The sequence below is a fragment of the Felis catus genome, chromosome D3, assembly GCF_018350175.1.
Source record: "Felis catus isolate Fca126 chromosome D3, F.catus_Fca126_mat1.0, whole genome shotgun sequence".
NCBI classification, from domain to species: domain Eukaryota; kingdom Metazoa; phylum Chordata; class Mammalia; order Carnivora; family Felidae; genus Felis; species Felis catus.
This window is the reverse complement of record NC_058379.1, coordinates 33083282-33095510: the sequence shown is the minus strand read 5'-3', so window position 1 is coordinate 33095510 and position 12229 is coordinate 33083282. Positions and strand designations below refer to the sequence as shown.

General features: G+C 42.4%; 1 protein-coding gene across 9 annotated transcripts in view; it reads left to right on the top strand.

Annotated features, from left to right (window-relative positions):
• Positions 1-12229, top strand: part of PIEZO2 (piezo type mechanosensitive ion channel component 2) — a 465880-nt gene that overhangs the window by 355121 nt on the left and 98530 nt on the right. For 7 of the 9 annotated variants that reach the window (XM_045041964.1, XM_045041959.1, XM_045041957.1 and 4 more), the window contains 2 exons: positions 2258-2431; positions 6316-6357. In XM_045041964.1, coding sequence (XP_044897899.1) covers positions 2258-2431; positions 6316-6357 — 216 coding nt within the window. The remainder of the gene's footprint in view (positions 1-2257; positions 2432-6315; positions 6358-12229) is intronic. The other 2 variants (XM_045041960.1, XM_045041962.1) reach the window with 1 other exon arrangement.

Below are 12229 nucleotides of genomic sequence, written 5' to 3'. Positions count from 1 at the left end.
GTAAGCAGTTTGGTGTAAAATGAATGAGCTGTGGAAACCACAGACAGGATGAAGACTTGCATGCATGTGGTTCAAATATTTTTGTGGAAGGTTTTCATAAAACATGGTGTCGTCAGGGTCTGTAAGTTCCTGGAGGGCAGGTCATTTTATGGTCTCCCTGCCAAGCCCTGAGCCTGACACCCATAGTACATACTCAATGAATATTGACTGAAAAGTGAGTTTTCAGCCCCATTTTAATGCCCTAGCTTTTTCTAATGGCCATTTCATCTGAAACACCTGCTTAGTACTTAACCAGGCATGCCTTCTGCTTTCCAAAGGGAAGTTCAGTTCTGCGGCTCAGTTGGTTCACAGGCTCATAATATAAAGCATCAGCCTCTTCTCATTTAAGTAGCAGGTGCTAAGATTCTAAGGAACACTCAATGCCGTAGAAAAAAATTTCAGGGGCGCCTGGGTGGCTCGGTCAGTTAGGTGTCCAACTCTTGATTTCAGCTCAGGTCACGATCTCACGGTTTGTGGGTTCGAGTCCCTGGTCGGGCTCTGTGCTGATAGCGTGGAGCCTACTTGGGATTGGGATTCTCTCTCTCTCTCTCTCTCTCTCTCTCTCTCTCTCTCTCTCTCTCTCTCCCCCGGCCCCTCCCCTGCTCACACTCTCTAAAATTAAATGAATAGGCTTAAAATTAAATGAATAGACTTAAAAGAAATTTCTGTAAGTGCTAATGGAGTAATGATGATGAAATCTTTTTTTCATGTATGTGTGATATATCTGTACGTGTACCCTGTCTTTTTCTAATTTGCTGCTATAAACTTCTGAAATTAGTTACCAGAATTGGGCAGAGGGCTGAATGCATATACTGAGGTGGCTAAGCGAAAAGCTGAAAGGGAACGGATCGCCATGTAGCTAGGCTAACACAACTTGAACATTTATTCAGCAAATATTTATCAAATGCCTCCCATGTGCCAGACACTGACTCTGCCTCGGGACACACACAGGAAGCAAGACAGATGGAGTCTAAGCACTACGGAGTTTATATTCTAGTAGAGGAGACCAAAAAAAGCCCTACTTAATGTGCAAATAAATTAATTGCTAACTGGCAAGTGTGTGAAGGAAAACCAACGACAGATTGAGGTGGTAAACCGTGGGGGATATGAACTATAAATGGAGTGATCAGGGCAGGCTTCCCTGAGAAGGTGACATTTAAACTCCACCTAAAGGGCTTGTCTTAAGAAAACTGCGTGAGTTGCGAGCCGAGTTGCCGAAAAGCTTCCCAGGCAAAGACAGCAGCAAATGTGAAGATCCTGAGGCAAGACTGAATTCGGCACAAATGAAGAACAAGAGGAAGGCTCGCCTGCCAGGAGCAGGGGGGAGACTGGAAGCAGAGGTGGGGAATAGAGCCAGGCACCCAGGATGTGCATGGCCTGTAGGTAGTGGTGTTTGCATTTTATGCTTGGGGAAATTTTTAAGTCTTTAAGTAACCCTTGACTGGCTGAAAAAAGCAATGCTGTCAGAAGGCAAGCGTAGAAACCACAAGGCGGGTGAGTCGGCAACAGCAGTGTTCTTGTGAGAAATGATGGTGGTTTCATCTAGAAGAGGTAGTTCAGAATTTGGCACAAGGTAGACAGTTATTACCAGGAAGACTCGAGTGGGGGGCCGGGGTGGAGAGCCGCGTGGCCAAGAAAAACTGGGAAATAAAGAATACCGTTTGGAAAACACTAAATATGAAATAACTGTGGGGGAAAAAAAACCTTCTGGTAGACATGTGGGCACAAGAATCCACAGGAGAAGCCGGAACTCTGAATGTGCATTTGAATCATTGGTGTTAAGATGGTGTCTAAATCCCCAGGACTTGTACATTACCTAAGGGAAACATCAGCGGGAGAAGAGACTCAGCACCGAGGCCTGGGGCTATTTCACATCTGGAGGTCCAATAAAGGAGGAGACAGCGACAGAAGAGGAAAACCAGGACAGTGTGGCGGCACCAAGGCCAGGACGGTTTCAAGAAGGATTGGAAGCTGAATTAAACAAAGAGAAGCAGCCACTCTGGATTGGCGATACTGAGGTTGTTACCGCCCGATGTAAGAGCGGGTCCGTTGGATTGGTGGAAGCAGAAACCAAAGTGGAACGCATGGAAGAGAGAGGGGAATTCAAGGAATGGTATAACTGAGACAGTGAAGACTGATGTAATTTATGATGGGGGGGAAAAAAGTGCCCTCATTGCCTAAGAAAAGCTCTTGCTTTTCGTGTCGTTTTGTTTTACAGGCTCGAGGATCTCGGCTTAAAACAGTTCACCGTAGCAGAACTATTCACTCGCATCTTCATCCCAACCTCCTTTCTGTTGGTGTGCATTTTACACCTCCACTACTTCCATGATCGGTTCCTGGAGCTCACGGACCTGAAGTCCATTCCCAGCAAGGAAGACAGCGCCATCTACAGGTGAGCGCGAGCAGGAAGCACGAGCCTCTTGCTCTGGTCAGGGCGGCTTTGATTCCCCACCTCAGCTTGGGGGGGGGGGGGGGGCCTGCAGGAGGCCAAGAACGAATGTAGAGTTTCAGCCTTGAACTTGCCATGAGTACCAACCTGGGGGGGGGGGGTGGAATGTGGAGTATTTGATGACACTTTCTGTAACAATTGGTGGTGACTCATGACTGGTTAATGCGAAGTGATCTTCACCATCATGTGAGTGGGTTCAAAATAGCTGCACAGATGCAAACACTTCAGAGGTGGCGGTGGATATTTCGTGTCTGGGCTGGTGATGTGTTTTGAGAACATTTACGAAATCTGGCTGATTCAGAGCGTGGGCTGACAACCAGTAAGGAAGTGAGAGCATACCAAAAGGTGAGGCGCAGGATTTTCCCTTCCGCTTTGGAAATAAAGAACCTCAGCTAAGAAGGATAGGATCTCCAACCTAGTGATGAGAATAACAAGTAAGGGAATAAAGTGAAGAGAGTAATTGCTGTGATCATCTCTCTGTTGTCTTCTCATCGATAAATATCAAGTGTTTACAAGCAACAGATGAGATATCTCTCTCCCTGCCCATGTGTGTTGAAACCGTGATGGATTTATCACAAATCTCTCAGTCTGGTCCCTCCCAGGGAAATTTCAAGCATTCTTCTAGTGAACGTTCACACTGATTTTCCTCTTTTGTTTCAGATTTAGCCTTACCATTCAGTTCCTGGAAAAACACTTGTTAAGCAACCAAGGGGGCAAAGGGCTGTATGAAAGGAGCGTAGACGCCAGCTGACAATCCCATTTAGCCTTTTTGGCTTCCCTCTTGAACTCTTCTTGAAGGGAAAAAATGAGTACGTCAAAAGAAGTTAGAGTAGTATTTCATCACGCACAGTTGATGAAATACCGAGAGTTCCGTTTTCTGCTATAGTAAGGGCTGGAGTTGCAGATAACTCCAAAACTCTTTTATTTGGTGATGAAAACCATTTTATAATCTTTATCTATGTATTTAGCACATTTATTTTCCGTATCGCGTTTTCCTGAATCTGAGTTCACATGTCGTTTTCATTCTGAGTGCGCTCCAGATGACCAACCAGTAGAATGCAGAGATGGCAAGCAGCTGTTATTTCCTACCCTGTCTTGCCACCATCACTAAGAACTCAGCTAAACCCTGTCTCCTCCAAACGCCCAGCCAGGAAGAGGGTACGAATGGGGTCAGTGGCTGCCTTCAGTGATAATCAAACATTAGGAAAAATAAGGTAGTTATTAGAAGTTCGGGAGCCCTCTAGGAGAGATTGTTTATAGGCAAATTTGTTAGCAGAAGAAGTCACTCTAAGGTTAAAAAGCTTGCAAACATAGTGCTGGTCTAGGAAAGTAAGATTTACCAACAATTAGAAAAAGTATTTTTGATGACCTTTTTGACATTGCTTGGCACACCTGGGGCTAAAATTAGTATTTGGCATTTGACTCTGGCAAGGTAACCTGCTTTATTTAATTATAAACCCTAAACCCTCACCATCTGTTCGAAAAATCGTAGTCAGTAATCAAGAAAAGCCTTTTAGTCGGCGTGTTTGTATGTTTGTAAAAGAAATGTAATTATTGGTGAAAGCTAATGATACCTTTCCATTTTTTTTTCTTCAAAATGCCTTTCTTCCCTCAAATCTTTATTTTCTGTTCAAAGTTTCTCCAGGATATAGGAGCTTTTTTTTAATGTTTATTTTATTTTTGAGAGAGAGAGAGAGAGAGAGACAGCTGGTGGGGGGGGGCAGAGAGAGAGAGGGAGACACAGAATCCGAAACAGGCTCCAGGCTCTGAGCTGTCAACACAGAGCCCGACGTGGGGCTTGAACTCATGAACCATGAGATCATGACCTGAGCCGAAGTCAGACGCTTAACCAACTGAGCCACCCAGGCGCCCCGCCATTGTTCTTATTGTTATCATAAGCCTTTGAGTCTAATGTCACACAATCAAACAGAGATATAGGTTACAATTTTCCAGGAGGATAGAGATTTTCAGGGCCACAGTTTTGCAGAAGACAATGCAGCTCAGCAAAAATTGTACCAGCCAAAGAATCACCTAGGTACATGAAAACTGAATTTGTTCCTCAGAGTTTCCTGGAAACATATAGAGCATTATTTAATTATGTAGATTCTGGGGAAAGACTACGGTTTCACATGAAGATGTTTTCTCCCCGTTGCCACGGCTGCTCCATTCACTGCCCTCACCCTCCATGTCATGGCAAGAGGGGAAAGAAGATCTAAATGATCTGTAGCCATTTGAGGTCATTGCTTGCCATCCTCATGGCCATGGTTTAGCCCTAAGAATGCCCTGAACAGTTAATTTTCCAAGAAAACATAAACAGTGATGACAGTATATAAGGCCAGCTATCTAAAGAGGTTAGGAACATGGGATTTCACTTTTAGTTCCTCAAAAAAAAAAGAGTTGTCTAGGACCTTAAAGAGCTCAAAGTTTGGTTCAAACTCAAGTTCAGTGCTTTGGGATTTCCTGCAAGAATTTAATATAAAAGTCCCCAAATTTTAACTTTGAACCTAGGATACATATCCCATCTTTTTAGGCAACTTGTTTCCATTCTGGTATTTTCTTTACTAATAGTTTTCACCTCAGAATATTTTTTGTCCCTGGAGCCCTAATAAATGACCATATTAGGATAAAACTGACGAAGAAAAAAATATTTACAGTGTTGAGATGGACAGTCACGCTTTGCCTTCTCTGCGCCCACCATGGCCCACGAATTGGGAATAATCAATCCATCATATTCCTTACATTGATTCTACTGCTGTTGTTTCTGTAAATATCCAACTGTTCTTTTCCTATTTAGTTCACTACTTGTGCGAGCTGTGTTTTTGTGCATAAATAGGTCATACAGGCAAATGTCACGTGTGACTGAAGCAGAATCTATTGTGGTTAGCCTTACGGAATTATCAAGTTAGTATTACGAAAAAGTTTTGTGATATACATAATAATAGAAAAAACTATTTTTATTTCTAAGCAGGTGTTCTCAGGAATATTATTCCACTTATCTATTGATAAAATATATAATATTAGAGCAAAATCACAACATAATTATTATAATATATATACTTAATACTAAGGTACTAGATATCCTAGGTATTTAATACCCATCCCTGCAATTCCTCCATGCTCCGTTTTAGAAAGTATTCTAGGGGCACCCGGGTGGCTCAGTCGGTTAAGCGTCCGACCTCAGCTCAGGTCATGATCTCGAGGTCCGTGAGTTCGAGCCCCGCGTCGGGCTCTGTGCTGACAGCTCAGAGCCTGGAGCCTGTTTTAGATTCTGTGTCTCCCTCTCTCTCTGACCCTCCCCTGTTCATGCTCTGTCTCTCTCTGTCTCAAAAATAAATAAATGTTTTTTTTAAAAAAAGAAAGTATTCTAATGCATATGGAAACAAAATGGCTTTTTTCTACCTTCAGTCTTAGAAAACATAGAAAACAATATTACTTAGTTAGGATCACTTAGTTACTTAGTAGGATTTCATTTCTTTTTAATCCGGGGGAAGGAGCAAGAATTAATCTATTAGATCATATTTTCTTTGATAAATTAGTTCGAGAATTGAAAGGTTACAGATTTTTAGCGAAGTGTGTGAGATGGGGAGGAATGAGAAGAACGGACTGGACCTTGCCACCTTCCAGCATTTTTCCTGAATACATCTAATTTCACGTTGCTCCTGAATCTTTCTGCCCTGACTTGTCTTCGTGCATGAAAGTGTCCGTGATGACGTAAAGCTTGCAAGACGGTCTACTTCTTTCCTCTCTAACAGTCTGCTCTTTCTCTCTCCTACCTGTCTCCCCGTCGCCACCGCATGCTACCTCGTGCTCCATCTTTCACCTCGTAGCCATGCCAAAGTCAATGGGCGCGTATATCTAATAATAAATAGGTGGGTACTTCCATGTTTTCTCTCTTGTTTTTTTTTTTTTTTAACGGTCGCTTAGTGTGTTAAACACTTTACTATGTTGTAAACGGAAAATGATGTCGTCAGATAGTGCACAGTGGTCTTCAGGTATGCTCATGGATGTATTTTGCCAACACAACCATTTGGTGACTATTCCGAATGGTGCTACAAGTGGATTCGGAGGTTGCCAAGGGTCTTCAGCTGGTGCTCGGCCTTGGGTCTTGGTTCAAACTTACGCCCCATCGATTTCATTCTTTGGCAAATTAGTTCAAGGCTCGCGTGAGAGCTTATCTCGCTCCTCCACGAACGTGCCCACCAATGCCAACTTCCCCCGCTAAAAGTAATCCGCCCTCCCTCTGAATATCCATAGCACTTTATGGTTGCTGCCTCCTGATACTTGCCTTCCAGCCCCCCCACCTGCCTGCCTGTCTTATCTCCCCTGCCAGAGGCATCAGCCCCTCGGGCCTAGAGTCCCTGTGTCAGCGTATCATCTGCCTCAGGGCCTTGCCCGTTAGTTGACCTTCCATCTGTACATATGTCGTGAATGAAGTGAAAATAGTCACAACAACATATGGTTATAAGAAAATTAAGACCTCAATAGATCAGCATACTGAAGAAAGATAGTTCCCATCACTAGAGTTCACAACGGATGCAGAGCTGGGCACTGAGGCATGGCCCTTACCTTATAGCCCTATAACCCAGCTGGGGAGATAAAACGGGCAAATGACCACACATAATAAACAATAAGCTTTGATAAGTGTTGTTTGCAGAATTATCCTCAACTTCCCTAAGAACACAGAGAAAAAGATCCTTAGGGAGTGAATTTACTACAGCTGTCCTTACTTTATTAAATAGGTGAATTAAAATATCCCCTCCTATAACTTTATGTCATTAGTAATAAAGCCAGTCATTTAGGTCATAGAAATGTGTGTTTTGCAACAAACCCAATCAACAAAATAACTCTTTTTTGAAAGATCTGTTGGTTTTCTAAGTAAGATCTGTTGGTTTTCTACTTCACTCACTATTCTCTTAAATAAAATCCTAAAGCTGACAACCAAGTAGCAAGCCCTGGGAGGCAAAACTTCTAGGAGGAAGTGTGAAAAATTAGTGCATCGCTCTGCAAGTCACTGAAGAAGGAGGGGTGAGGAGTGACTGGTTCCTTTGGGGGGTGGTTTTGTTGACAGCCTGAGGGAGAAAAATCAACCTCAGGTTTTTAGCTAAAAACTCTAGCTAGAGATCTTGAGCAACTATTGAAATTTCATCTCTAAAACATAAGGAACTTTTCTCTCAATCTCTCTCTCTCTCTCTCTCTCTCTCTCTCTCCCTCTCCCTCTTCCCCCTCCCATCCTTCCCCCTCTATCCCTTCCCTTTCGGCCTCCCTCCTCTCCACTCCTGGCCCTGCCCTCCATCCCTCTCCCTTTCTCCTTCTTCCCTTGTTCCTCTATATCTTTTTCTCTGTCTTTCACTGTGTCTTCCCATAAAGTAATTACCATCTGCTATGTGAGGGGATGGCTTGGATACCTAAGGAGGCAGGAGTTGGTTTGATGGGTTCCAATAGCCCAGGCTAACAGAAGTTATGGTTCTGATTGTCTCAGACTTCTCTCTTGAGAGAAAGCCCATGCCTGTTAAGTCACAAGGCCAAGGGATACATTCAGGAATTCTCAGAATTCAAAGTCCTCTGAAAGAATTAAAAACTCAAAGAATTCCACTGTTAGCACTGTCTTCTTTCCAGTGGAATCTTTCATTTTTGTGTGAATGCTAACATATTAAGAAAGGCCAGATTTATGCCCCAGGGAAGACATTCCCCAATAAACTCTTCCCTCCCTGTGCTTCCAAAAGGCTGTGTGTAAAGCCTAATTTTGAATAGGGCCTAGTCTTGTTGAAAGTAAGAAATAAGTCGATTCTTTTATTAAGTAAGTGAGCTTTCTTTCTCCCATAATTTCTTCCTTAATGCTCAGTGTTATTTCACAGGGAGAATAATGTGTTTGTAAACGTGAGTTCTGGGTGGAAGAAAAGACGTGCCTACATTCAACTTCTGGGTTGATCAACATTTAGACATGACCTAAAAAGGTGTAGGCAAGAGTGTTGGGGACAGTGGGTGACTGATAAAATTTTGATGATATGAATCATTGTGGGGAAGTTCCCACTGAATTCATAAATAGAATAAATTGGAATGTTTTAACAGGAGTAATGGTCATTTCTGTCACATATGCAGATATTAGAGTCATCATACCCAATCCTGTCTAGTAGATTTTTTTTAATGTTTATTTATTTTTGAGACAGAGAGAGACAGAGTGTGAGCGGGGGACAGGCAGAGAGAGAGGGAGACACAGAATCCTAAGTAGGCTCCACGCTCTGAGCTGTCAGCACAGAGCCTGATGCGGGGCTTGAACTCAGTAACCTCGAGATCATGACCTGAGCCAAAGTCAGATGCTTAACCGACTGAGCCACCCAGGTGCCCCATGTCTAGTAGATTTTTTGAAGGAATTACTACCACACACATTCAATATGTGATATTAAACTTACAAATAAATTGCTCATCTGTGTCTATAGTCTTCTAAAAGTACACATTCTAGAAAACAAGCAGTATAGATATTCTTTAAATATTACTTGTAAACACTAGAAATTTGCAAGATATCTCTTTTTTCTAATAGTCTAATGAATGGGGTGAGTGCAGTTTACATTACCACATATTCCGAATTAGAATAGTTATAAATAAATGGAATTTAGACTAAAGAGATTTTACCGTGGTAGACTCCATTTTCTTTAATATGTGGCTTAATATATTGAGTCACAGTCAGTTCCTAGTATAGAATTAAGCCTCTTCAGCTGTCCGTGTATCATAGTTTGTTTCTTCTGTTTCAAATAAGAATGCCATCCAGTACATAGAATCCATTCACCAGACATTCAGTCAATCACATTTTGCAAGTGAGCCGAGTAGACTTAAGACTGGGTTTCTGCCCTTTAAAGGAAGAATCCCCAGAGCCATAATTAGGATAAAAGTATGTAGATACAATTGCAGAGATGCACATATTATGGACCGTATAAAGAGCTGTGGATGCACGAAAGAAAGAGTGAGTAAAGACACAAAGAGAAGAACATCACCTGCTTTATTAGAATGCAGAAAGAGATATGGCCAGTCAGTGAGAGGATTACAGCTCAGAGCCTGCCTGGATAATCATAAAAGCAAGGTACGGAAGTTATAGGTGTAGATAAAGACAAGGCAAAGAAAAGAAAATGAACTCCTTAGTGGGGAGAGGCCAGGCATGCAAAAAGGTGAGATTTGAGGAAGTGCGAGAGGGGGTTCTCTGAGAATCCAGTTCATCACCCTATTTATAAGTCTCCTTCAAGTGATGATTAGATAATTTGCCTATGAGGATCAATACAGAAATACGAGTATTGGACGTTTCTTTGCCAGAAGTATCAGGGAGCGTGGTTACTAATTTAATTTTTGGAAAACCAGGATCCCTTTTTAAAATTTACTGGGGGGGGGGGGTGGAAATATCTAGATTGAGGTACACAGGCTTTCCTGGAAAATCAGTCAGGCTGTTCAGGATGGCAGACCAGGGGCTAGTTCTGCCCATGAACTCCACATTGTGCAGATGGCCCTACCTCCACAGGAGCCCAGCCTCAGCAAATGTGGTGGGAGAGGATGGCAGACAGCAGAGGGTGCAGAAGATTGAGAGGGGTGGAGACAGACCCCCAAGGAAGGAACGTTTGCTCTTTTTCTTCCGAGTGGCCATTTTAACACACAAGTTATGTTCAAGAATGTGCTGATGACAGAGTTATAGTCCAAGTTGAGCACCTGCCCGAGTGTCTAGTGTCCCTTACAAAGGCATGTTTCTAATTCCTCTTCATGATAGAGATTATCAAAGCAGTGTATGAAAATCTATCGTTAGCAGGTGGCTCCTTCAAAAATACTCCCTGTGTGCTAAATGCTGTTAAGAGCTTAACAGAAATCGCATGGCATCCTGTGAAGTAGGTGCTGTTACTCCATTTTATAGATCAGCAAACTGAGATTTAGGAGACAGAGTGGGGAGTTTTGCCAAGTCACCTGGCTAGTAAGTTCTCTAGTTGAGGCCTGAATCCAAGTCTTTCTGATTCTAAGGAACATGCTTTAACATTCTTCTGTATTGCCTTCAAAAAAACTGCTATGAAAAAATGGAAGAGAAAATGAAAGGCTTTACACAGCTATCCTTTGGGCACTTGTTGGGCTGAGCACTGAGTGTTGAATTATATTTAAAAAAATAAAATAAAAAATAATAATAAATGAAAAAATAAAAAATAAAAAAATGCAAAAAAAGTCGTAAACTCCAATCAGGCATTAAAAACATTTTTGTCCGTACACATTTTATGCATGTAGATTTTCTCATGCAATTTTTCAGTTAACAGACTCCTAGACTCTAGTCAACGACAGCCTGATAGAAGCCTCCCCTTTTTCCTTTGCCATTTACCAGCTCCTGAGGTTAGTCTGCTCCTGCAGGCAGCCGGGTGCCCTGTTTCCTCATAAAGATTACGTCAGACAGAAATGTGCAGATATTTGGTTTAGACACTCATATCTGATTCTCTTCTCTCCCCAGCATTATCTAGTCCCAGATCTCTTGTAAACTGTTACGGGTTTCGAGAAGTCAATCTTTGGGACATACTCACACCAGGCTTACTCTAGTGTTTTTCTTTGATTCCTTCCTTAGCTAATCTCCCCTCAATCTGCCCCGCCTTTCGTACCACGACACTCTGGGGGCCTTGTTGCTCAGGACTTTTTGTTATGTAGGCAGAAGCAACAGCCTCAGGTCTGTAAGTTTCATTCCATAAACTAGCTCTAATTCTTGACAAGTTGTATTTCATGTCAGTATCAAGTCATGGCAGTGTTGACATAGATGTTAGAAATGCACTCTGACACGGTCATACTTCCACCAAATGTCATCATGAGAAGTATTCTCACTTATAAGATGCATCACCTGGCAATGCTGACGAGAACACATAAATATCGGTGGTTGTGTGACACCCGGTTGCTTTTATGTTGATACCATTTCATACGCAGAGTCCTGACAAAGCAGGAATAGCACGTGTGCCCCGTGAGATCTGACAGGCAGTGCTGGTGTACAAAATATGGTACTGGAGTTTCAAGAGTGGAAGACGTTCTCAGAGACAGGAGGGTGAATTGCCTAGCTTTGGAAAATAAGAAAGTAGTAAGTCAGTGTAAGCCCTTCCACCAATGTTGAACCATCCCCGGGATGTTGTGTATTCATTCGACTAACAGTGTTTCTATAGTTTACCTGCTTGACACCCTGTTAAGAGGAATTACTTTTGAACGGTAACCGCTCTGAAAGTCTAAGGGCAATGCAGATTCGTCACAAGTTACCCAACATCGCAGGTGTGTTTCACATATAAAACCAATGAGTTGCAAGTAAGCTTAGATTTTTCCTCTAGCCAAACTTTCTCACTTTATAGAACATAAAGTGAATTCCAGAAAGGTTAAATAATATACTCCGAGTCCACAGTTATACAAATAAAATAACATTATTAATTGTCTATCCCGTTACACCCAAGCTGAAAGGTATACATGAATTTTTACAAATGGGGAAGACTTTCGGTATTTCCAGTAGACCTTTTCCTAATATCTCATTTATTGCCCACAAATATTCCTTCAAACTGGCTATGAGCCCAAAGATAACAATCTTTAACGATTTAGGAGGAAGATCGTACTCATTATTGTCCAGTATGAAATAAGTTGTAATGCTCTGGCTGCTGTCCGGGCTCAGTGAAACTGCCTCCCGGTGCCTCTCTTGGGCTGTCACACACCGTGTCTTTACGACTGCGTGTCCTGCAGCTGATACCCGTGCCCACGGACTGGGAT